General features: G+C 55.4%; 3 protein-coding genes across 5 annotated transcripts; 2 read left to right on the top strand and 1 right to left on the bottom strand.

The window, feature by feature from the left end:
- Positions 1 to 1,026: 1,026 nt before the first annotated feature.
- On the top strand, positions 1,027 to 6,345 carry EIF4EBP1 (eukaryotic translation initiation factor 4E binding protein 1). Of its 2 annotated transcripts, none has more exons than XM_071454797.1 (3): positions 1,027 to 1,278; positions 4,559 to 4,729; positions 5,989 to 6,345. In XM_071454797.1, exons 1-3 carry the CDS (start codon positions 1,131 to 1,133, stop codon positions 6,021 to 6,023), a joined length of 354 nt encoding a protein of 117 aa, XP_071310898.1. In that variant the 5' UTR covers positions 1,027 to 1,130; the 3' UTR covers positions 6,024 to 6,345. The 2 variants fall into 2 exon arrangements, with proteins under 2 accessions (XP_071310898.1, XP_071310899.1); XM_071454798.1 differs by having other exon boundaries at positions 1,029 to 1,278; positions 5,992 to 6,345.
- Positions 6,346 to 12,754: 6,409 nt separating this feature from the next.
- Positions 12,755 to 15,792, bottom strand: NODAL (nodal growth differentiation factor). The gene is made up of 3 exons (XM_071454666.1): positions 14,870 to 15,792; positions 13,645 to 14,381; positions 12,755 to 13,564 (listed from the first exon to the last, which is right to left on the bottom strand). Exons 1-3 carry the CDS (start codon positions 15,123 to 15,125, stop codon positions 13,412 to 13,414), a joined length of 1,146 nt encoding a protein of 381 aa, XP_071310767.1. The 5' UTR covers positions 15,126 to 15,792; the 3' UTR covers positions 12,755 to 13,411.
- A 94-nt stretch (positions 15,793 to 15,886) lies between these two features.
- On the top strand, positions 15,887 to 24,431 carry ASH2L (ASH2 like, histone lysine methyltransferase complex subunit). 2 transcript variants are annotated; one of them, XM_071454664.1, is made up of 17 exons: positions 15,887 to 16,040; positions 16,280 to 16,349; positions 16,620 to 16,765; positions 17,410 to 17,498; positions 17,804 to 17,898; positions 17,981 to 18,076; positions 18,269 to 18,364; positions 18,500 to 18,575; positions 19,098 to 19,115; positions 20,424 to 20,517; positions 21,645 to 21,862; positions 22,013 to 22,180; positions 22,262 to 22,455; positions 22,800 to 22,892; positions 23,014 to 23,112; positions 23,412 to 23,471; positions 23,859 to 24,431. In XM_071454664.1, exons 1-17 carry the CDS (start codon positions 15,934 to 15,936, stop codon positions 23,964 to 23,966), a joined length of 1,827 nt encoding a protein of 608 aa, XP_071310765.1. In that variant the 5' UTR covers positions 15,887 to 15,933; the 3' UTR covers positions 23,967 to 24,431. The 2 variants fall into 2 exon arrangements, with proteins under 2 accessions (XP_071310765.1, XP_071310766.1); XM_071454665.1 differs by lacking the exon at positions 19,098 to 19,115.
- Positions 24,432 to 24,542: the final 111 nt, after the last annotated feature.

Raw genomic sequence — 24,542 nt, 5'->3', positions numbered from 1 at the left:
AAGACACCACAGTGTCCCATTTTCTCTATTCTTTAGTATAGTTTTAGTATAGCATTCTTTAATATATTATAAATATATATAATATATAAAATTATATATTATATATAAAATTATATATTATATATAAAATTATATATTATATAAAGGGCTTTTTCTAGAGGGTTCCCGTGAGCAGGGTGGGATGCCCGGAGGGGCTTCACACCAGTTTCATCCCCGGGTTCTCCAGCCCCCGCCACCGCACTCTTTAGCTCTTTTCTTTAATAAAGTTATTATTTCCCACAGCTCCAGCCTCACCGGAGCATCCCCGGGCACACGGCGTGTGTGGCCCCCCCGGCTCCTCCCGCGTTTGTCGCCGGGTCCCTCGGGGGAGGCTGAGCCATTTGGGACAGGGACAGCCGGGCTCGCATCTGTCCCCCGGACCTCCCAGCGCGGCCACGGGAACGGGAGCGCACGGAGGGGCAGCGCCCCCGGGGCTCTGCGGGGAAGCGCGACCCCAAAAGCGGCGAGCGCAGGCTGGGGATGATTCGGGGGGGAAAAAGGGGAGAAAAAAGGGGGAAAAATGGGAGAGGATGGGAGAAAAGGAGGGAAAATGGGGGGAAATGGGGGGGAAATGGGAGAAAAGGGGAGGAAAGGGGGGGGAAAGGGGAGAAATGGGTCAAAATGGGACAAAGGGGAAGAAAAGGGGGGAAATGGGGGGAAAGGGAAGAAAAGGGGAGGAAAAGGAGGGGAAAAAGAGGGGAAAATGGAGAAAAGGGAGAAAAAGGGAGAAAGTGGGAGAAAACGGGAGAAAAGGGGGGGTGAAAGGGAAAAAAAGGGAGAAAATGGGATAAAAAGGGAGAAAAAGGGGAGCGGTCGGGGGTCTCGCCCAGACCCCGCCCATTTAGCGTTAAGTCCCACCCCGTCCATGCTAAACCCCGCCCCCCTCATTGATCCACCCTTATTAGCATAACCCCGCCCCTTCCCTTAAACCACTCCCCGTGTAAGCCCCGCCCACCCCCGCGCCCCGCCCGGTCCCGTTCCCGCGGCGGAAGAGGCGCGGCCCGGGCCGGAAGCGGGGGGCGGGCGGCGGCGGCGGCAGCAGCGCTGGTGCCGCTCCCGGTCGCGCTCCCGCTGCCGGTGCCGGTCCCGTCATGTCGGGCCGCTGCTGCCACGGGCAGACGCCCAGCCGCGACATCCCGGGCCCCGGCAAGTGCCTCGCCCTGCCCGACGGGGCCCCGCTGCCGCCCGGCGACTACAGCACCACACCGGGGGGCACCGTGTTCGGGACCACGCCGGGCGGTGAGCGCCGCGCCGGGCCGGGACAGCGCGGGAGGGAGGGCTCGGTTCCAGCAAGGGCGCTGGAAGGGGCGGGGAGCGCTCCCGAACTGTCCCGGGATAGGAACCGGGAGCCCCCGCCCGGTACCGGGGCTCGGTGGGGGTTTGGGGAACCGGGGCGAGCGGACAGCGTCTGCCCGGGGCTCCGTGCTGGATGGGGAGCACGGGGGAGCCTCGCAGGGAGCAGCCTCGGCCTCCCCGTGGTTACTGATTAATTGTAATCTCTAATATTTGCTGTTTTTACTGGCAGCCAGCAAAGCCTGGGGACTTTTTTCTTTATTTCTTTATTTCCAACCGCAAACTGCTCCAAATTGTGGAGGCGCAGTGCTCTGCTGCAAACACGCCACGGGCTCCTTCCCTCTTTGCTGTCCAGGAGAGGAACCTCCTGTGGGGACTTGTCCTTAAGTAAAGTAATAAACTGATTATGCCCAGGGTTCCTCTATCAGAGAGGTTTTGTGGCCCCAAGAGTAATCAACTGACTATGCCAAGGGTTCCTCTATCAGAGAGGTTTTGTGGCCCCAAGAGTAATCAACTGACTATGCCAAGGGTTCCTCTATCAGAGGTTTTGTGTCCCCATCCCTCCTTGGCAGTTGTGTGTCCCTATCCCTCCATTTTTGGCAGTTTTGTGTCCCCATCCCTCCATTTTTGGCACTTTGGCCCCGAGAGAAGTGGCCCCAGCTCCAGGTGGTGGCACAGGCTCAGTGTGGGGAGTTCCAGCAGCTTCTGCTGCCCCCGAGCCGGGCTTTGGGGCGATTTTGGGGTGATTTTCTTTTTCCCCTGCACCTTGTAGAATCTCCCCCCTGCATCCCTGTCCGGGTGGGTATAGCAGCAGGAATGGTGAAGCCAGAACTGAACTTCTTTTCAACTTCTGTTCAAAAGAACAAACCGTGGGAGGGGACGGAGGGGTTGTTGTCCCGCAGGATTGCAGGGGTTAAATCGCGAGGGGAGAAGGGGAAGTGACACTGCTGACACAACGGGCCGGGGTGTGCAGAACAGCCGGGTTTGGGGTTGTTTTGGCCGTGTTTTCTCTCCTCTGGAAACAGCAAATCGCTGAAGGCTCCAGCAGCACCTGCAGGAGCCTTCCCCAGCTGTGAGTAACGCGGCAGAAATGAAATTGCAATGAAATTAAATCGAAATGAATTCAAATGAAATGAGCAATTAGCAGCGTGCAGTAATGAGCCCTCCGGGGCTGGCAGCCCTTTGTCTCCTGGATGTTTGGAGCAGGAGGAGAAGCTGGGCTGTGTTTGTGGCCGGGGTGTGCCCACCTGGCAGTGCCCGGGGCTGTCCCTGCCCCGTGTTGGGGACATTGTGTTGGGGACACCGTGTGCTGCCCGGCCCTGCTGGGTGGGTGCTGAAGGGAGAGAGGACTCAGAGCTGCTGGAGGACAGACAGACAGGGCTGTGTGTCCGCCCTGTGGGGCTCACAGGGGGCAGAGCATCCCGTGGAGTGGGGATTTTCCTGCTAAGCACACCCTGGCAGCACCCGGAGCTGCAGGGAATGTGGCTCTGGGTGGGTGTAGGAGCCTCTTGGTGCCCGTGACAGCCTGGGCTGGGTGTCCTGTCCTGCTCCATCTTGGTGTCCTGTCCTGCCCAGAGTGTCCTGTCTTAATCCATTTTGGTGTCCTGTCCTGCCCAGGCTGTCCTGCTCCCCCTGGGTGTCCTGTTCTGCCCAGGGTGTCCTGTCCTGCTCCATTTGAGTGTCCTGTCTTGCTCAAGGTGTCCTGCTCCCCCTGGGTGTCCTGTCCTGCTCCCCCTGGGTGTCCTGTCCTGCTCCATCTGGGTGTCCTGCTCCATCTGAGTGTCCCATCCTGCCCAGGGTGTCCTGTCCTGCTCCTCCTAGGTGTCCTGTCCTGCTCCATTTGAGTGTCCTGTCCTGATCCATTTTGGTGTTCTGTCCTGCTCAAGGTGTCCTGCTCCCCCTGGGTGTCCTGTCCTGCTCCATTTGAGTGTCCTGTCCTGTCCTGCCCAAGGTGTCCTGTCCTGCTCCATCTGGGTGTCCCTTCCTGCCCAGGGTGTCCTGTTCTGCTCCATCTGAGTGTCCCATCCTGCCCAGGGTGTCCCATCCTGCCCAGGGTGTCCTGTCCTGCTCCATCTGAGTGTCCTGTCCTGTCCTGCCCAGGGTGTCCTGTCCTGCTCCATCTGAGTGTCCTGTCCTGTCCTGCTCCTCCTGGCCTTTCAGGAGCTCTGGGCACGAGGCTGTTGGAGGGAAGGTGGAAGCTCCCAGTGCTGGTGCAGAGCTGCAGTTCCAGGAATCCCTGTCCACCTCCTGGAGCTTCCCAGGAATTCCACACCCCCCCCACCTCCAAAGCAGCTGACTGTAGGGATGGATCCTCCTCCTGAAAGAACTGCAGTTCAGAATCACCAGTGAGAAGTTTTTTTGGTGTTTTGAGAACTCCCTGGCAGAACTCCATAAGGAACCCAGCTGCTGGACGTGTTGTTTTATGGATTTATTGTATATTTACAGTGTTCAAACCAAAGGGAGTTGGTTGTTCCAGGACAGATGGTGGCAGGAGCTGTTTGCCCACACTTGTGTACTTTAGTTAACACTTTTGGGGAGGGCACAAGGACAAATCCCTTTGCCTGTGGCTGGAACAGGGGCAGAGCAGGACACACCTGATCCAGAGGGGGAAGCAAACACTGTTTTCCAGCCCTTGCTGGCTTAAAGCTGTGGGCTGTTTGGAGGGATCCCTCTTCTGCCTGTGGTTTTTGAGCAGTTTCCATGAAATTCCTTTGTAAGGAACAGGGTGTTCAGTGCTGTTCCTAGAAATCCATGCCTGGAGGCTGGAGCTGGGTGGTTCCTGGTTAAGCTTTGGAGCATTAACCATCTGTGTAAGCCCTGAGCAAGGTGTGTGTAAGTGCTGCTGTGCCAAGGGAAGCGTCCATGCAGGAATTCCTGCAGGGCAGAGCTCAGAGGGACACTGCTCTGTGTCCCCCTGCAGCTTTCAGCCCCATTTCTGGCCATGAGTGGGAATTCAATTCAATTTTCTGTTTGCTCTGTGGGCTGGTGTGACCTTGAGCAAGGTGGAAAGGGTTGGATCTGCTGCTTCCAGCCCTGCCTGGGGTTTGGAGCCCAGGGGCAGCATTTGGGTCCCCTGATGTGTCACCTTTAGTGTCACTGCACCCAGAATTCTGGAAACTGAAGTGCTGCATCACATTTATCACTTAAAATACCCAATCCCTGAGTGTTTTGGGGCTGTAAGGGACTTGAAAAATGATGGAGTGCTGAGCCTGTGCTGTCCCCCCAGGTACCAGGATTATTTATGACAGGAAGTTTTTGATGGAATGCCGCAATTCCCCGGGTGCCAAAACCCCTCCCTCCGACCTTCCCGACATTCCAGGAGTCACCAGCCCCAGCGTGGAGGAGCTGAAGCTGGAAAATCACCACGTCCAGAGCTGTGAGGAGAAAGTGAGCGCAGGTGAGCGCAGGCAGCAGAGCCCAGGCAGCCTCCGAGGGGCTCTGCTGGTTCCTAGAAGTTCCAGAGCTGGAATGGAGCCAGGAAATTCTCCAGAAACTTCTTGGAAAGTCCCAGTGGGCTCAGTGTCACAGGGTAGTGAGGGTTTTGCAGTTGTTTGATCCTCAGCAACATGACTTTTGCAGTTTTGAGGTGTCATTTGATAGGATTCCCATTAATTCAGCCTTTGGGAAGCTCTGCTGGTTCCTAGAAGTTCCAGAGCTGGAATGGAGCCAGGAGATTCCCAGGAAATTCTCCAGAAACTTCTTAGAAAGCCCCAGTGGGCTCAGTGTCACAGGGTAGCGAGGGTTTTGCAGTTGTTTGATCCTCAGCAGCGTGACTTTTGCAGTTTTGAGGTGTCATTTGATAGGATTCCCATTAATTCAGCCTCTGGGAAGCTGCTGTTGGATTGGGAGCCCTGTGGAGGGCAGAGGGGCAGCTGCTGCTGCCTCTCCCTGAGCTGGGCTGTGCTGCAGCTGCTGGAGGTTCAAGTTACAATTCAGAGCAGGATTTACTTGGGTTTTTAATATCAGCCTGAGTGGTGAATTCCTCCTGCCTGTTTCTGACCCTGTTTTGTGACAGGGACACTTCTCTGAGGCCCTGCTGCAGCCACACAAGCCCCAATGTTGCCTTCAAGAATTGTTCTTTAAGTTATTTGAGGTTATTTCTTGTTGCAACCTGAACCTACCAAGTGCAAGTATTTATCTTCTCTCTCTAAAAATAAAGATCCAGAGGCTCTTGTTGTGTGCTTGCTGCAAGTAAAACCTTTCCAGAGCCAGGATTGCCTCGTGCTGTGACCTGAAGTGGCTCAAGGGGACCCCCTGAAATGCAGGCTGGGTGCTGGGCTGTGGCTCTGCCAGAGAATTCCTGTGCTCAGGAGTCAGCCCGTGGGATAAGGGCTGTGAAATGTGCCTGCCTGGCTTCTGTCCTCAGTGTGGTCCTTTCCATTCCTTGTTACAAGGAAATCCAGGGTAGGAATTGATTATTTAAAGGGCATTTTCTCTGCCTCTGCTCTGGTCTATCTGAGGGAGATCCCCCCCAGCAGTGACACCTTTACCACAGCCTCACAAGATGATTTTCACACCCACCCTGCTGCCTGAATGCAGCTTTTAAACCCAAATTACCCCATTTCTGCAGCACAGCTGCCAGCCACTCCTTCCCTGAAGTATTTGGTATTTAATGTGGAATTTTGGGGGCCTCACCTGTGGTTTTGTCCCTCCCAGCAGGTGAGGAAGAGCAGTTTGACATGGACATCTAACACACCTGCCTGGAGTGATCCAGGGAAGCAGCAGGACTTGTCTGGAGGATTCCCACCAGCCAGGCTTACAGCAGCCATGCCTTGAGTGCCTTCCTGCTCTGGGAAAGGCAGATTCCCTCAGGAGAGCAGAGTTTGTCCTGTTCCAGGGGCCAGGCCAGGGGTGCTGCAGGAGAATCTCTCCCCCCCCTCCCCACCCTCGGTTTTGGTTCCAGTTTTATGCTTTTTGTTAATCATTTTAATACTGTAACAGTGACGGAAATGCAATCTAAGGGAGAAATAAAAATCACATGGAGTCTCCTGGTGTGGAGATGAATGCAATAAACGTGGCTTCTGTGCCTTATTTCAGCAAGAAACTGCCAGCCTGAGGTGTAAAATGGTGCCCCCTGTGCTGCTGGGGCTGGGCCAAGCATCCCTGGTCCCTGGGGGAGTTTTGGGGTGTCAAATCTGCCCCAGGACAGAGCCAAAACTGTGCCCTGAGTGCTTCCAGAAGGATCTGTCACAATTTGAGTTCCAGTGCCTGCCTGGCTGGGCTGCAGGTGGGAATGTTTGGGCTCAGTGCAGCTGGAGGCTCCTGGCTCAGCTGCCCTCCAGCTTTGCCCCTGCAATTTTTTGCCCCTGTTTTTCTCTGGCTTGTGCCAGCCTGGGGTTTGTGATCCATGGTGGAATTTCCCTGCTGCTTTACCCTTGCTTCTCTTTTTTTATCCTGTGGTGGGCAGGGAGAAGAGCGTTGGGGAAGAGGGTTAGAAACAAAATCAGTCTGGTTTTGAGAGGGGAATTTTCATCAGAGAAATTAATAAATTAATTTTAAAAATTAATAAATTTAAAATCATTTTAATTAATTTTGCAGTGGGAAGGTCCAGTTTGGGTTCCCAGAGCAAATATCTTCATTTTTAGCCTCTGTGAGGTTGGATAAATGTGGTCTGGACATTTATCAAACCTCACAGAGTCTGTAAAACGTTGCTGTGTTGCTGCTGGGGGGTGGAAGCACCTCACAGGAGGAGAATCCTGAACTTCAGACTTCCCAAACCACAGGGAGTGTCTGTGCACACCAGCTTTGGCAGATAGCATTTAAATATCTGCTAATGATGCTCAGTGGTGACATTATGATATGCAAACCCTCAATAATGAGTAACAGAACAAAGCAATTGCTGCAGATAAACCTGCATTTCTCTAAGATAAGATTTAAGGGTTTCTCTGAAACCTTAATGGGAACAAATCCAAATTTTATTGCCCTCAGGTGTGACTTTATCAGTCTCAGCTGCACCAGTTGGGTTCTTGAGGATGGTTTGGAGAGGAGCTGCTGCAGCTGGGACTGACTTTTTTCTGTTCTAAATTGGTTTTGGTTTAAAATAGCACTGCTGGGCTGTGGTGCAGCTGCACTTTTAGGTTTAGGAAAACTTCCCGTGTTGATGGTGATTTCCCCAAAGTTCCCCCACTGCAGGGAAGACTGAAACAGCCCTGAGAGGCTGGGCAGGCTCTGCAGGGCTGAGTCCTTGTGCTTGTGCTGGGGATTCTCCTGCTGGCCCAGCCCAAATGAGGAATTACCACAGTGCTGTGGCTTTGTCTGGGCGTCACCTCCCTGACCCGTGTGTCTGGGCAGTGTCCCTGTGTCACCCAGGGCTGTGGGTTGGGAGGGACACACGATGCTGGCAGCCTGGGATCCCCTAAGGTGCCATCCCAAGCTGAGGGCTGCACATCCAGGCAGGTTTGGGATCCCCAAGCTGCACATCCAGGCAGGTTTGGGATCCCCTCAGGTGCACATCCAGGCAGGTTTGGGATCCCTCAAAGCTGCACATCCAGGCAGGTTTGGGATCCCCTCAGGTGCACATCCAGGCAGGTTTGGGATCCCCTCAGGTGCACATCCAGGCAGGTTTGGGATCCCTCAAGCTGCACATCCAGGCAGGTTTGGGATCCCTCAAGGTGCACATCCAGGCAGGTTTGGGATCACCCAAGGTGCTGAGGGCTGCACATCCAGGCAATTTTGGGATCTCCTGATGTACCATCCCAAACTGCACATCCAGGCAGCTTTGGGGTCCCCCAAACTGAGGGCTACACATCCAGGCAGGTTTGGGATCTCCCAAGCTACACATCCAGGCAGTTTTGGGATGTCCCAAGCTGCACATCCAGGCAGTTCTGGGATCCCCTCAGGTGCACATCCAGACAATTTTGGGATCCCCCAAGGTGCTGAGGGCTGTATATCCAGGTAGGTTTGGGATCTCCCAACCTGCATGTCCAGACAGGTTTGGGATCCCTCAAGGTGCCATCCCAAGCTGCACATCCAGGTAATTTTGGGATCTCCCAAGCTGCACATCCAGGCACTTTTGGGATCCCCCAAGGTGCCATCCCAAGCTGAGGGCTGCACATCCAGGCAGTTTTGGGATGTCCCAAGCTGCACATCCAGGCAATTTTGGGATCCCTTCAGCTGCACATCCAGGCACTTTTGGGATCCCTGAGGTGCCATCCCAAGCTGCACATCCAGGCACTTTTGGGATCCCCCAAGGTGCTGAGGGCTTTATATCCAGGCAGGTTTGGGATCTCCCAAGCTACACATCCAGGCAGTTTTGGGATGTCCCAAGCTGCACATCCAGGCAGTTTTGGGATCCCCTCAGGTGCACATCCAGACAATTTTGGGATCCCCCAAGGTGCTGAGGGCTGTATATCCAGGTAGGTTTGGGATCTCCCAACCTGCATGTCCAGACAGGTTTGGGATCCCTCAAGGTGCCATCCCAAGCTGCACATCCAGGTAATTTTGGGATCTCCCAAGCTGCACATCCAGGCACTTTTGGGATCCCCCAAGGTGCCATCCCAAGCTGCACATCCAGGCAGTTTTGGGATCCCTTAAGGTGCCACCCCAAGCTGCACATCCAGGTAATTTTGGGATCTCCCAAGGTGCCAGCCCAAGCTGAGGGCTGCACACCCAGACAGGTTTGGGATCCCCCAAGCTGCACATCCAGACAGGTTTGGGATTCCCCAAGCTGAGGTCTGCATGTCCAGGCACTTTTAGGATCCCTCAAGATGCCATCCCTACATGTCCAGGCAGTTTTGGGGAGAAATGAGCTGATTTCAGCCTCAGCCAGCCATGGCTGTTGGAGTTGGGCTTTGGTGCTGGTGCAGAAGTGGCTCCCTGGTTTTTGGAGGTGTCAGATATTGCAGGTACTGCTCTTAAATGCCATTCCTGCCACCTGCAGGAGAGGTAACACGTGCTGGAGGTGTTAATGCTTTGTCTGTGTCCCGGCAGCTTTGGCAGCTTTGCATCGGTATCTGCAGCTTATGCAGATGTGGGAGCATCAAAGCACCAGGTGCCTCTGCCAGAGGGAGGGGGGAAACCCTGTGAAACACCTGGCCAGGTGTCACCGGGGTCCTGCTGGGCTCTGGGTGCAGGCCCTGGGGCCATGGGTGCAGCGGGACCGTTGTGGGGGCAGAAAGAGCCCGACCAAAGCCCTGAGGGGATAAGGGGATGAGGGGATGTGCACATCTGCTCTGGGACCGTTTTGGGGGCACACAGAGCCTGACCAAAGCCCTGATGTGGTGATGAGGGGATGAGGGGATGTGCACATCTTCTCTGGGATCATTGTGGGGACACAGAGACCCTGACCAAAGCCCTGATGTGATGAGGGGATGTGCACATCTGCTCTAGGATCATTGTGGGTCACAGAGACCCTGACCAAAGCCCCAGTGTGATGAGGGGATGTGCACATCTGCTCTGGGATCATTGTGGGGACACAGAGAGCCTGACCAAAACCCTGATGTGATCAGGGGATGTGCACAATTTCTCTGGGATCATTGTGGGGACACAGAGAGCCTGACCAAAGCCCCGAGGGGATGAGGGGATGTGCACATCTGCTCTGGGATCATTGTGGGGACACAGAGACCCTGACCAAAGCCCTGATGTGAGGAGGTGATGCTCTCACAACATGGTAATAAGAGATATTAAATGCTTCATATTTATTCATATTTATTCAAGCATGGAAGTGTACAGTATGGTAACCAAAAATTACTCAAATAAATATGTCATCTCCCTCAGAGACAATTTTTTTCTATTAAAAGTTGTCCCGATAGCAATACCTTTCCTTATTTCTAGGGGTTTTTTATTAAATCTTTGCTTGCTGATCTCAAAAAATCTCATCAATTCGGTTCCACTTTGCACAGAGCACATCTGCTCGGCTGCAATTTGTCCCAAGCCCATCCCTTAAGCCTTTCCACCCGTGGTGTGGGACCAAGTGGTCTCAGCATCCCATTGCTCTGGTCCTTCACTCTCTCCCTTCCCCCTCACACCCCCAGCTGCTCCATCCTCCAGCCAGACAGTTTTGGCCACATCTCCCTCATGCATTCCCGTTTAGAGCCCTTCCAGGAGCAGCTCAGCATCCCAGGGCACATCCCTGCTGCCCCAGGCCCTGTTCCTCACCCAACACTTGCTCTCCCAGGCCCAGGAGCTGCTTTTTGCAGGGGCTGAGCCCCGTTGTGCACAGTGGGAGGGAGGGAGGCAGTCGTGGGTGGCTGAGGCACAGCTGGGATGCTCCAGGGAGGTCCAGGCACAAGTTGGCTTTGTCCTTGCATTTCCCATCCCGGCCCCTTTTTGTCTCGAGCAGGCAGAGCAGCACACCCGGTGTCCCCGTGTCCTGTGTCCCTCTGTCCCAGCCACGGGACAAACGCCACCTGCCCGCCCCAGCTCGTGCTTTAAAGCACCATTTGTACAAATGCCACCCTCGCTCTGTTTGTTCTCGCTCTTTCCTTTTTATGTGTCCAAAGTGACCTGGCTGAGCAAACCCTTCCCAGAGCAGAAACCTGCCAGTTCCCCCAGCCCGCGATGCTGAAGGCTCCTGGGCAGGACTGGGGCTGTTCCCCCGCTTTATTGTCCTCCTGTCTGGGCTCCTGTGTCCCCCAGCCAATGTAGATTGGGGCAGGAGCAGGGCCAGAGCCCTCCCTGCTCAGGTCAGGTCCCCCCCCGAGCCTGGCAGATCCTCGCCTAAACCCGACTTTATTGTCATTGTCCCGCACTTTGATGTTTTCCTTACAGCCCTGGAATCCCAGCCTTTATTTTTCCACCAGCAGCTCTTCCCAGGGAACGGCTGCTGCCTCCCCCTGCCCCGCCACCACTTTTTGAACCCTCTGCTGGATTCCAGGCAGGCGTGATGGAGGGGCAGAGATGGCAGAGATACAGCACCCGATGGAGGGGCAGAGATGGCAGAGATACAGCACCCGGCGGGGCAGGGGTCCTGGGGGGCTTTGGGGGACTGAATCCTGCTTTGGAACCCTCTGTGAGCAGCAGAAAGAATCAAAATACTTTAATTTTACAGCACCCGGGTTCCTGCTTTGCCTCCTGCCGGGGGTCAGCCCCGCGCCCCCGGCCCACCCTTGACAGCTCCTGCAAATGACCCTCTAATGACGGGATGGTGGCGGTGTGAAAGCTCTTGGAATATGGAAGCGGCCCCGGGGAGGGCTCGCTGAGCGGGGGAGCAGCAGACACGCTTTGTTTATCCGCCGCCCGGGATGTGGATTGGGGATAATCAGCCCGGGCTGGGATGTGGAATGGGGGCTGCTGCTCCCAGGAGGGGCGGGCTGGGGATGGCCCAGGGCCACCAGGGCCACCAGGGCCACCAGGGCCACCAGGGCCACCAGGGCTTGGGGTCCCGCCCGTCCCCTCTGCTGCCCGGGGGTCCCCAGGCGTGAGTCGTGTCCTCGTCCAGCTGTGAGCCTGGGGGTCCCACGGCCGGGGCTGCCAAACCCGGACTGATTCGTTCAGCCAAACCCGGACCGATCCGTTCGGTCAAACCCGGACTGATTCCCCCTCCCCGGGGCTGCCAAACCCGGCCAAACCCGGACTGATCCATTTGGCCAAACCCGGACTGATGAATTCAGTCAAACCCGGACCGATCCATTCGGTCAAACCCGGACTAATTCCCCCCTCCCCGGGGATGCCAAACCCGGCCAAACCCGGACTGATCAATTCGGCCAAACCCGGACTGATTCCCCCTCCCTAGAGCTGCCAAACCCGGACTGATTCCTCCTCCCCAGGGCTGCCAAACCCGGTCAAACCCGGACTGATCCATTTGGCCAAACCCGGACTGATCCGTTCAGCCAAACCCGGACTGATTCCCTCTGATGAATTCAGCCAAACCCGGACTGATCCGTTCAGCCAAACCCGGACTGATGAATTCAGTCAAACCCGGACTGATTCCCCCTCCCCGAGGCTGCCAAACCCGGACTGATCCGTTCAGCCAAACCCAGACTGATGAATTCAGTCAAACCCGGACTGACCCATTCGGTCCAACCCGGACTGGTCCCCCCTCCCCGGGGTTGCCATGCAGGAGGACGTGGTCACCCCGGGGCTCTCAGGACCCCGGCATCGCCCCCAGCTCCCCTCCGGATGGTGCCTGCACCACACTGCTCAGAATTCCCTGCTCTTACAGGGCACGGCCCTTCCCTTATCTCCGAGGGGTAAATAAAGGAGGAAAATCCCTTCAGCCTCCCCTTCCATGCCTGCAGGTGCCTCCCTTGCTCTTGAGCAACCCCTCAAGGGTGGGAACGGCTTCGTCCTTATCTCAGGTGAGATCTGGAGCTTTCCAGCGTCTCTTGAACCCCTCACTCTGGTAGTTCCAGAGCCCACCTGCTGCAGGCAGGGCAGGGAGGAGCTTTGAGTGCAACAGAGGGGACACAGAGAAGGGGACACAGAGAAGGGGACACTCACACCCTGGCATGCCATCAACAGCAAGAATCAGCAGAACCCAATGGGCATTTTTAACAGATATAATTTATTGATGAATTGTACAGGTGACCTTTTCACTACCAGCCCGTCCAATGAGGGGGAAAAGGCTCGAGCAGAGCTGTGGTTACTTGTTTGTAACATCTGCCCAGCTGGATCTGCCAGCTGGGGCTCTGGGCGTTGGCTGATACATTCACTTGTCTGAGTTGTCATAGAAATGTGACAGTTTTAATAGAAATATAATAAAATCATTGGAAGAAATGCTTAAACCTCAGGGGAAATTGAAAACCCCAGTGGTGTGTATGCTCGGCATGGCCAGACCCTGGAGCTGCAGGGTCCTGAGAACCTGTGGCTCCTGATGACTCCCATGGCTGGGAAAAGCAGCATTGCCTGAGCCGTGTCATGGCAGGGAGCCGTGCCCCAGCCCTGCACCTCAGCTCCTGCCTCTGTCCCACACAGGGCACCCTCCAGCTGCTTGGTAAATGGGGTGCAGCCACAGGGAGGTGCCTGGTGGCCTTTTCCACGTGGAGCCTGGATCCAGCCAGGCACTGTGGCCATGCAGAACTGCCGGGCACCCTCTCCTCCCCAGCTCCTGTGCCAGCTTCAGAGACACCCTGCTGCTCCGTGCAGTGCTCGTGGGTCCTTGGGGCACTTCTGTGCACCTTCCTGGCAGGCACGGGGTGCCTCAGTTGCAGCCACACTCCTCGATGATCATGTCCTCGTGGTGGCGGACGACGACCTCGCCCCTCTCGTAGTAGAGCATGGAGAGGGGGCTCATCTTCACCGGGGAGCAGGCGGGACACGGCACCTGGTTGGGCTTGTAGAGCTGCAGCAGACTCTGTGGGAGACACGGGAAGGGCAGAACATGCCCCTGCTGGGGTGTGGGGTGCGGGGGATGCGGGGGCAGCACCCTCTTACCTGGATGTAGGCGTGGTTGGTGGGCTTGAAGGTCTCATCCACGGGCGAGGGGCACAGCCCCTCGCAGCGATAAGCGTTGTACTTCTTGGGGTACACGATCCAGCTGCCCCAGCCCGTCTGCTCGAAATCCACCAGCATGTCCACCCTCCTGCACAGCTGCCGGCCCTGCTCCCGGCCCTGCTCCCGCGGGGCGCTGGCTTTGATGCGCTGCCTCTCCATCCTGTTCCTGCGCTGCCGCCGCGCCCCCGCGCCCCGCCAGCCGCTCTCCCGCATGATGTACTTGGAGGTCTCCGCCGTCCTGATCAGGCTGTGCTCCCCTGGAGACTTGTCCTTGGAGAAGACGAGCAGCAGGACGCTGTCTGCCACATCCCCGCCGCTGCCGGTGTCCCCCGGTGCGGCGGGGGCGTCTGAACCGTTCACCTCCCACCGGCTCTGCTGCCCGGCGGGCACGGCTTGGTGCAGCCAGCTCCGCAGCAGGTTGGTGACCTCAAAGACTTTCCAGGAGGCCTGGGTGGCAGAGGGGCTGCCAACCACGGTGCCCAGGAAGAGCTGGTGGCTGCAGGACCCGTCTGGGCGGCACCTGCGGCGCTGGCTGTGGTAGATGTCCAGGGAGGCGTTTTGGGTGCGGGAGAGGCCGGGCAGGCGGACACGGAGCTGAGCCAGACTCACCTCCTGGCTGCTGGACAGGGAGGACATGTCGAAGGAGAGAGCCCAGCGGGAGCCGTTCTGCAGGGAGCCTGAAAGGCAAGGGCACGGTGAGGGGAGCGGTGCCAGGGGTGCCAGAGCTGGGGGGGCACGGTGCCCCCGCCTGCTGCCGGGGACCAGCCCCACTATGAGAGCCTGAGGATCGGGAGAAAGCAGCTGGATCCACCTGAGAGGCAGCCAGAGACTCAGGCAGGGCTGGGATGCCCGGGACAGTGGGGATCGATCCTTGGACAGGGATGCACGGGGATGGCGCTGGTCCCAGGACAGGGACAGCGGCAATCCCGGCAAGAGGGACGGTGCTGATCCCGGGGACAGGGTCACCCGGGAACAGTGCCGGTCCTGGGAAGAGTGCGGGTCCCGGGACAGGGAGGCTCAGGGACGGTGCCGGTCCCGGGACAGGGAGGCTCAGGGTCGGTGCCGGTCCCGGGACAGGGAGGCTCAGGGTCGGTGCCGGTCCCGGGACAGGGAGGCTCAGGGTCGGTGCCGGTCCCGGGACAGGGATGCCCGCGGCCCCACTCACCGTGCGGGGAGAGGCTGAGAGCGGCGGCGGCGGCGGCGCGGAGCGGGGCGGGAGGGGCGCGGAGCAGCTGCAGCATCAGCGGGGGACAGCGCGGCGGGGCACGGGCCGGGGCCAGGGTCGGTGCCCAGGTGAGCGGTGCCCGGGGGGACGCTCCGGTCGGTGCCCAGGTGAGTGCCCGGGTGGGAGCGCAGCCCAGGCGGAGCAGGGCTAAGGCGCAGAGCGCCAGCGCGGGCACGGAGCGGAGCGGGACCCGCATGTCTGCCCGGGCCACCCGCAGCCGCCCTATTTGTACAGCGGCCCCGAGCGCCGCCCCGGGCGGCCCCGGCACCCCCCTCCCCGACAGCCCCCTCCCCTCTTCTCCCCGTCCCTCTTCCCATCCCTCCGTCCCTATCTCTGTGCTCCCTCCCCTCCACCCCCACCTACCTCCCGGCCATCCCTCCCCGCTCCCTTGCCCTCGCCCCCCGCCCTACTCTTCCTCCCTCTGTCCCTCTCCCCATCCTTCCCCCGCTGCCTCCAGCCTTATCCATCATTCCATCCATCCATCCATCCATCCATCCATCCATCCTTGCCTCATCCCTGCATTCCTCCAGTTGTCCTTCTCCCCGTCCGTCTGTCCTTCTGTCCCCACCACCCCTCTCTGTCCCTCTGTCCCTATGGCCGGGGGTTGGGGGCGGCCACCCCCGTTCTGTGCGATGGCACCGCTGTCCCCAGAGCCCGGGGACGAGTGGCCCGGGCACATCCCCAGCCCGGTCAGTCCCGCCGCGCTCTTTGGCGAGCGGAGCAGCACCGGGGGCACCCCTGGCCCCCAGTCTCCGGGGCGGGGCACCCAGAGAGGCCACACTCGTCCTTCCCGGGGGGGAAAGGCGCTCATTCCTCTCCCGGGGCACCGGGACCCGCTCCCGGTTCAGCCCCCGCTGTCAGCCCCGCACCCGTGACGTCACGGCAGCGCAGGGTGACGTCACGCCTGCCCGCGCCGCGCTCCCGGCGGCCGCCAGCAGGGGGCGCGCTCCCGGCGCCCCAAGTCTCGCGAGATTCTCCGCGCTTCTCGCGGCAGCGGCGCGAACATGGCGGCGGCAGCGGCGGCCGAGGGCGCCGAGCCCCCCCCGGAGCCACCCCCGGCCCCGGAGCCCCCGGCCCCGCCAGAGCCGCCCGCCACCGACGCCGAGACCGGGTATGTCCCTCCCTGCGCGGGGCCGTGGGGGCCGTACGGGCTCGGCGGGACCTGGCCCCGTTACCATGGGAACGCGGATGGGGGTCCCGGTCCTCCGGGGCTCCCTCGGCCCCAGTCCCGCCAGGCCCCGGGTCCCGGCCCTCCGGGGCTCCCTCGGCCCCAGTCCCGCCAGGCCCCGGGTCCCGGCCATGCCCCGGAGCGCCGGTGCGGGCTCCGCTCTGATCTCTGTGCCCTGGCAGGGGGGACGCCGCCATGGTCGATGCCAGCGCGGCCCTGGAGACCGAGTCGGCCAACGGGAAGGAGCCGCTGGTAGGTGCGGTGCCGTGGGCACGGAGGGGTAGGTGCAGCCGGGGAGGAGCATCCCTTAACGCCAGCTTGGGATTTGCTTCCTTTGCTTCCTTAAAGGATTATTTTGGAAGTTAAATCTCCAGCCGTGTGGCTCATCCTCACGAGTGGAGTGTACAAAACAGCTCCAGGCTGCTCGCAGCAGGGCCGTGGGTTAGGGGAAAGGATTCATTCCCTCTCAGATTCCTGCCTGCCCCGGGCACTGTTGGATTCCTGGCTCTGCTCCGCTTCCAGGACGCTGCCGGGGATGGCGCTGAAGCCATGGATGCCCAGGGGGGCTCCGGGGACGAGGAGAACGCGCGGCAGCTGGGCGAGATCGAGCTGCAGTGTGGCATCTGCACCAAGTGGTTCACAGCTGACACCTTCGGCATCGACACCACGTAGGTGATGGCAGGGCCAGCACGGGGCTTTAAAATGGAGTGTTTGGAGTCTGAGTTCCCAAGGACCTGCCCGTGTCCTTGAGCACTTGGGAACTGGTGTGTTGTGTAAACTTTGTCCATGATAAAGGCAGCCCCATGAAATACCACAGAGCCTGTTAGCTGTCTGTGCTTTTAGGGAGGGAAGGAATACTTGGCTTTTAACCTGGAATAATTATTTTCTTAACCCAGTGTAGTAAAGAATAATTAATTTTCTTTCACTCCAAGAAGAACATTGAGGGGCTGGAGCGTGTCCAGGGAAGGGAATAGAGCTGGGAAGGAGATGGAGCACCAGGAGGGAAAGGGGCTCAGCCTGGAGAAAAGGAGGCTCAAGGGGGACCTTGTGGCTCTGCAAAACTCCTGACAGGAGGGCACAGCCAGGGGGGTCGGGCTCTGCTCCCAGGGAACAGGGACAGGACAAGGAGAGGTGTCCAGGGAAGGGCTGGAGGTGGCACTGAGTGCTCTGGGCTGGGGACAAGGTGGGCATTGGGCACAGACTGGACTCAGTGGTCTCAGAGGGCCTTTCCAGCCTCACAGGTTGTGGGATTCTTGAACCTGATGCAATAATTACACTGTACCCAGCCCTAACAAAGCTGATTTTCCCCCAGGTCGTGTCTGCCCTTCATGACCAACTACAGCTTCCACTGCAACGTGTGCCACCACAGTGGGAACACCTATTTCCTGAGGAAACAAGCAAGTGAGTTTGGGAACAGCTCCTTGGGAGATGTTCTGTGCAAGATCACCCTGGAGGGTTGGTTTGATCTGAAATCAGTGGGTGGGCTCTCCTGAGACTTGTGGAAAATGACCCAAAATCCCATATTTACAACCGTGTGTGGCTCCTTCTAAAAATGTTTTGCTACTGATTTCTGAAGGTGGTGTAAGTGGTTCAGGAGGGCTGAGTCAGGACAGAATTTGGGAGGTTTTGCAGTTTTCTCAGGGTGATCACTGTGTCTGGATGTCTGATCCTCCCCCCAAGTGTAACTGGAGTGTTTTGTTTCTCAGATCTGAAGGAAATGTGCCTTAGTGCTCTGGCCAACCTGACGTGGCAGTCCAGGACCCAGGACGAGCACCCCAAAACGATGTTCTCCAAGGATAAGGTCTGCTCTTTGGGACCTCACAGCACCAGTGGTGTCAGCCAGCAAGAGGAGGAGCTCACACAAATGTTTTCTGTTCCTACAGGATATTATCCCCTTCATTGATAAATACTGGGAGTGTATGACAACACGGCAGAGGCCTGGGAAAATGACTTGGCCCAATAATATTGTCAAAACCATGGTAAGGATTGAGGGTAAATCTGTGGATTTGGGTTTCTGACATCTGTATGTGCTCAGGGCTGGGCTTGAAGCTGCTGATGCTTCTTAGGCAGCTGATATAGCTAACACATTAATAGGAACTACTGGGATTTAAACACTTGTTAATGAATTTGTTGTGATCTTAGCCTGTTTAACTAAAACTCCTGTGTTTTAGTGTAAAGAAAGAGATGTGTTCCTGGTGAAAGAGCATCCAGACCCAGGCAGCAAAGACCCAGAGGAAGATTATCCCAAATTTGGGCTTCTAGACCAGGTATGGGATGGGAGACAGGAGGAAGGTGGGGATCCCACTGGTACTTTTCTGCTCATCAAGGGCAGGTCTTGGGTGGGTGGGAGCCCCAGCAGGCTCAGAGTGTTCCCTTTGACCAAAGCATTTGATTTCCTGCAGGATCTTGCCAATATTGGTCCAGCCTATGACAACCAGAAACAGAACAATGCCGTGTCCACGAGTGGGAGCTTAAATGGCAAGTTCTTTACTTTGGGGGGGTTTGGCTATTTGGGACTAAGCTGCATTTCCCAGCTCTCTGGGCATCTGTGCAGTTAAACTGTCCTGTGAACTGAGCTCATGCTTGTGCTCAGAACAGTCTCACTGTGGCTTTTTAGAGAAAGATTAACTTTGTGTCTTGGGAAGGTTCAGCCCCTTCTTTACTGTGACCAGATAAATCAAGATGCTCGCTGAAGGCTGAGCTTGTCACTTTGCTCCTAGCATGGTTTTAAATTACCTCCTTGAGTTATTCAGGTTTCCTGTTTCCCATCTTGCTGAGGGTACTCAGGGCAGCCTTGCTGCAGGAAATGAACTGTCAATGGGTTTATGTATTAATAATCTTTATTAAACACATCCCAGTAGTACATGCAGGAGTTATTTGGGTCTTTTTAAAGCAGGTTAGAGATATCTCAGGTGTGTTATTTCCATGTCATGCACTGGTTGTTTTTTGTTCCATTTCTGGGAGACTGACAAACCTGTGGTGCCACTTCTGTTCTTGCAGGTGGAGCCTCTCTGGGAGGTGAATATTTACCTTTCAGCTTCTAAAACTTAAGTATTGCTGTTTGCAAAGCTTTTCTTGCTCGATTCTCTTAGAAGCCAAAGTCAATCAAAAGTCAAAGCGTGCCCTGATGTGATTGCAGTTGGACTTCAATACAAACCAGCAATTCCAGTCTTTAATCTTAGCAGTTAGAAGCTTTTAATTGCCATATTCTGCCTTACTTGACTGATTTAAAGATTTTGTTTATTTATTTTACACTTATGTATGTTTTTTTCTGTATCAATTGACCTGGTGTTGTAGTTTTAATGCTTAAACAATTGGTCTGAAATTTATAATGCAATGGTTTGTTGGGCAAGTAATTGGGTTTTTTTGGCAAGTAATTGCTGACAAACTGGAGAGCCTGAATGTTTGTCTGCACTGAAATCAGGGAGTGCAGCTGGATCAGGTCATGTTTGTGCAGAATATGGCATTCCCTGGATGGTTTGGATCCCTTACACTGTAAGGGAGTGCTGGTAATGGAAGAGCTGACTGGAGTTTTAGTTACCACGCAAATGTGGTTTGTGAAGGTGTTTATCTACAGTACATGAAATTTCCAGAGTTTTCCTTATAAATCAGCAGTGATATCTTTGGAAATAGCAGGATGATAAAATGCATGTATGATTTAATTTATTAAAACATGCTGATATTAGTTTGATTAAGTTTGACATGTCATTTTCCTACACTCAGTTTTATTACTGAGAGCTGAGTTCAAACTGATTTGCTGCTCAATCACAGAACTGATTTCAGTAGTACTGAAGAGAAACACCTCTTGCTTTTCATTTTTCCTCAACTCAGGTGTATTTTATTTTGTAGATGGAAATTGAACACTGAGTGCTTATTGTTGGTTGCTGTCAGTGTTCCTCCAGCACAGGGTCACTGGGTTGGTGGCTGTGCTGGAGGATGGGTTTCTGCTGTGATTTGAGCTGTGACTGGAATCTCCAATAATAAGAATAATAATATTAATGCCCCTGAAGTGGATCCCAGTGCTGTTGCAGAAAAGATTCTTAATTCTCACCTGAAAAGCTCAGATTGAGCTTGTTTTGCTGCTCAATCTCCTTTAGCTTCTGCTCCAAATTCAGACACCTCAAAAGCTGACCAGGAGCCACATGAAAGTTGTGGGCTTTGCTGTGCTCGTTGGCAGCGAAGCCTGGTTCAAGCAACTGTGGCCAAAGGCACCTGAGCCCAGGAGCTGCTTTGGTGTGGCTGCTCTGCCCCTCTGTCCCCAGGGATGCTGTGGGGAGAGCGCTGGCCAGCAGCAGCAGCTCCTGAGCAGGGCTGGTTTGTGTGCAGGGGGAATGGCTGCCGGGGGCAGCGGCAAGGGCAGAGGGGCCAAGCGCAAGCAGCAGGACGGGGGCACCACAGGCACGGCCAAGAAAACCCGGAGGTGAGAGCTGAGGGGCCATGGAGGGCAGGGATGGGCACAGGGATGGCATAGGGATGGCACAGGGATGGCACAGGGATGGACATGGGATGGCACAGGGATGGACACAGGGATGGACACGGGGATGGGCACGGGGATGGACATGGGGATGGTACAGGGATGGCACAGGGATGGACATGGGATGGCACAGGGATGGCACAGGGATGGACACGGGGATGGCACAGGGATGGACACGGGGATGGCACAGGGATGGCACAGGGATGGACATGGGGATGGCACAGGGATGGGCACAGGGATGGCACAGGGATGTGTATTGTTGTTGCCTGGGGGCTGTGTACAAATCACAAACAGGACAGGACTGCTGGGAACGTGCCTTGAGCTGTTTGATTTTCCAGCATGGTTATGACAATAGGAAGATGCCAGCAGCTCAGATCCCAGGCAGCAGACCAAGAACTTAATGTTACAACTCACTTTAAAAGTTTTTTGACCAATTACACAAAGCAAAAGCACATTGACAGTAGTTCTATCCAACCACTATAAGCACAGGTACCTTTGGTTAAACAATGCTTGCTTATTTCAAGTACAATACCTGCTCATAAGCCTTAAAACACAATGCTCAGAGCTCCATTATTAAGCTTAAAACTGCCTAATATCTCACTAGATAAACTTTTCTGCAGCTTAGGGAGTTATTCTAGACAAGTGTTAATACATAGACCATTGTTCTATTTGTCCTTGCCTTTCTACTTTTTAAATAATTTTTCTGCTGCCCAATCTCATGGCTGCTGCTCAGCTCTAATCACAGTTCTGCTGTCTCTGAGGCCTTCTGCAGCTTTCCCAAACCCCTCTGATTTTATGGATTCCCACAGGTACCAGTCAGGAACGGTGGCACTTGTGATGCCCTAAGCTGCCTCCCCGCTGTCTCTGCCCCGAGTGGGTGTCTGGGGGTCCCTCCTATGATGTCACTGATGATGTCATGGGTGACTGATGGGTCCCAGGCTATCAATGATTTGCAGTGGATGACTGCACTCAGAGTGTGCAGCCCCTGAGCACAGGGCCAGCTCTGCAGGGGCTGTCCTGGGGTGCCAAGTGCCAGCACCTGGGGATGCCAGCGTGGTGTTTGTGTGTTGCAGTGACCCGCTGTTCGCCGCTCAGCGCCTGCCCCCTCACGGGTACCCTCTGGAGCACCCCTTCAACAAGGACGGCTATCGCTACATCCTGGCCGAGCCTGACCCCCACGCCCCCGACCCAGAAAAGCTGGAGCTGGACTGTTGGGCAGGAAAACCAATTCCTGGGGACCTGTACAGAGCCTGCCTGTATGAGCGAGTCCTCCTGGCACTGCATGACCGAGGTACAGAGCTCCTTAGGGCGTGCACTTGTGTTTCCTTCCAGAGGCATCTCAGTCACCTCTCACTCCCAGTCAGAGCTTAAATCCACCTCTGTGTTCACTTGCCTCTTGACATCACCACGTTAAAAATGACAAGTGTGTGCTCCCCTGCAGCTCCCCAGCTGAAGATCTCTGATGACAGGCTGACTGTGGTTGGGGAGAAGGGCTATTCCATGGTGAGGGCCTCGCATGGCGTGCGGAAGGGAGCCTGGTACTTCGAAATCTCCATGGACGAGATGCCTCCAGACACAGCTGCCAGATTAGGCTGGTCACAGCCCTTGGGTAAATAATCTTACAAAACATTTCTCAGCAGGTGCTGCTGCTGCGCTCCCTGTGTTCACCATGAAGGGTTTGTTTCCACAGGGAACCTCCAGGCCCCTCTGGGATATGACAAGTTCAGTTACTCCTGGCGCAGCAAAAAGGGAACCAAGTTTCACCAGTCCATAGGGAAACACTATTCCTCTGGCTACGGACAGGGCGATGTCCTGGGGTTTTATATCAACCTTCCAGAGGATACTGAGACAGCCAAATCCCTGCCTGACACCTACAAAGACAAGGTGAGGTGCAAGTTCACTGTTGGATTAAGCATTGGCAGGTGGAAAACTGGAAAATGAGTTGCTGTGGCCTCACTCGTGCCCCTTTCCGTGCACCCTTCCCATCCTGCCTCTTGGTACCTCTGTGGTTCCTGGGGGAGAGGCCCAAAGTGTTGATCTCAAGAAAGCAGAATACTCCTAGATGGGATTGCCCACATCTCCTTTCACCTTCCCCTCCTGGCTCTGAAATCTCTGAGCTGTGGGAGTCACTCCTCACAGGTACTCTGACCCCAGGCACGCCTGGCCCTGAGCAGGTGACAAGTAACAGATTTCGGGCTTGTCCCTGACATTGTTTGCTGCTTTTTCAGGCTTTGATCAAATTCAAAAGCTACTTGTACTTTGAAGAGAAGGATTTTGTGGACAAAGCAGAGAAGAGCCTAAAGCAAGCCCCTGGAAGCCAGGTGAGTTGTTGCTGTCACTTCAACACGTGCCTGGCCTGAGTGAAAGGGAGCAGGCGTTAGTCTTGTCAGGATTGCTGTGTCCTGACAGCCACCATCAGTGGGAAAACCCTTCATTTTTCAGATCATATTCTTCAAGAATGGTGTCAGCCAAGGAGTTGCCTTTAAGGACATCTTTGAGGGGGTTTATTTTCCTGCTATCTCTCTGTACAAAGGCTGCACGGTAAGTGAGGGCTCTTTGAAAGGGAATTCCTAAATCCATCAGTTTCACACACAAAGTGTGTTTATGCACAAAGTGTGCCAAGTGAAAAGGAAAGATGGGAATCATTCTAGTGACTCTGGAACAATCTTGCTGTTCACATGTGTAACAAGATTATCAAATTGCTGAAGTAACATCAGCAATGTTTGTTCCTGTGGGCTTGTACAGGGTGTGGGGAGGCTCAGGAGTAGGAAGGAATGAGAATGGACGACTAAAGAGATTTTCCTAGATTTTTAGATTTAATGAAAATATATGTTCCACAGGTTTCCATAAACTTTGGGCCATATTTCAAGTATCCACCAAGAGACATCACTTACCATCCTGTAAGTAAAACTGAAGCTTCTCCCCCCATTTGAAAACCTCATTGTTTAAATCAAAGATGTTTTGGTGTGATTCATACCACACCTGTACCTGTCCTTCAGTCTCAGTACCTGGACAGTGTAGCCAAAAGGATTGTGTTTAAAAATATGTAAGGACAGATATCCAAATGAATCATTAAATTTTAATTAAATAATAGGTGCTGTTATCTTGTTCCTCTTGGCAGATTGTTGCCTGTGTTGGCCTCATTTGTCAGTAAGGGGGCTGAATTGTTGTTCAAGAAAACACTTGGAATTTCCCCCCTGCCAGTACTGTTTTGAGGAGGGAAGCAGCCCTGGGCTGTGTGGTCCCTCCTTGTCCAGGAGTGGAGCTAAGTGTGCTTCCCCCTGCAGATGAGTGACATGGGCTGGGGCGCCGTGGTGGAGCACACGCTGGCCGATGTCCTGTACCACGTGGAGACAGAGGTGGATGGCAGGAGGAGCCCACCCTGGGAGCCATAACCCCCAGCACTGTGGGTTTGCTGCAGAGGAACCTCCATCTCTCTCTCAGTGATCAGCCAAGGAGCCAAGAGGCCGAGGTGGATGCAGCCCTGGCTGGCAGGTGTTGTGTGTGTGTGTTCACAGCTCCCCACTGCCCCGGGAGGCAGTTCTGGGGTGTTTGTGCTGCTGTGGGGCCTCTCTGGGAGCCCCCAGTACCTTTAGAGTGTCACTCACTGCAGAAGGGGGTGTTGAAGAACCTTCTTCTCCCGGGCTGTGACAGCTCAGGACCTGCCAGGTGTGGCTGCAGTGACCCCTGTGCTCAGGGGTGTTTGGCTGATGGTGGCCAACAGCTCCCAGCCAGGACGGCTCTGTTGGAACAACACGGCTGCATGCAAGACTGAAATTTGGGCTTCTGTCCAAACTGTATTTTTTTTCCCCACAGACTGGAAACCAGTTTTAAAATAAAGGCTTTAACTCTTCTTTTTATTCTTGTATTTGTCTTGTAAATTGTTACAAATTACATTGAAACTCAGAGTAGCTACACTTGGAGATCTTTTGAGCTGAAGATCTCCTGTGCACAGGAGTTACATGGGGCCT

The sequence above is a fragment of the Agelaius tricolor genome, unplaced genomic scaffold, assembly GCF_023055355.1.
Source record: "Agelaius tricolor isolate 1412-34295 unplaced genomic scaffold, bAgeTri1.0.p SCAF_41, whole genome shotgun sequence".
In the NCBI taxonomy this organism is placed as follows: domain Eukaryota; kingdom Metazoa; phylum Chordata; class Aves; order Passeriformes; family Icteridae; genus Agelaius; species Agelaius tricolor.
Note: the sequence above shows the minus strand (reverse complement) of the source record. Positions and strands in the feature narration are given on the sequence as shown.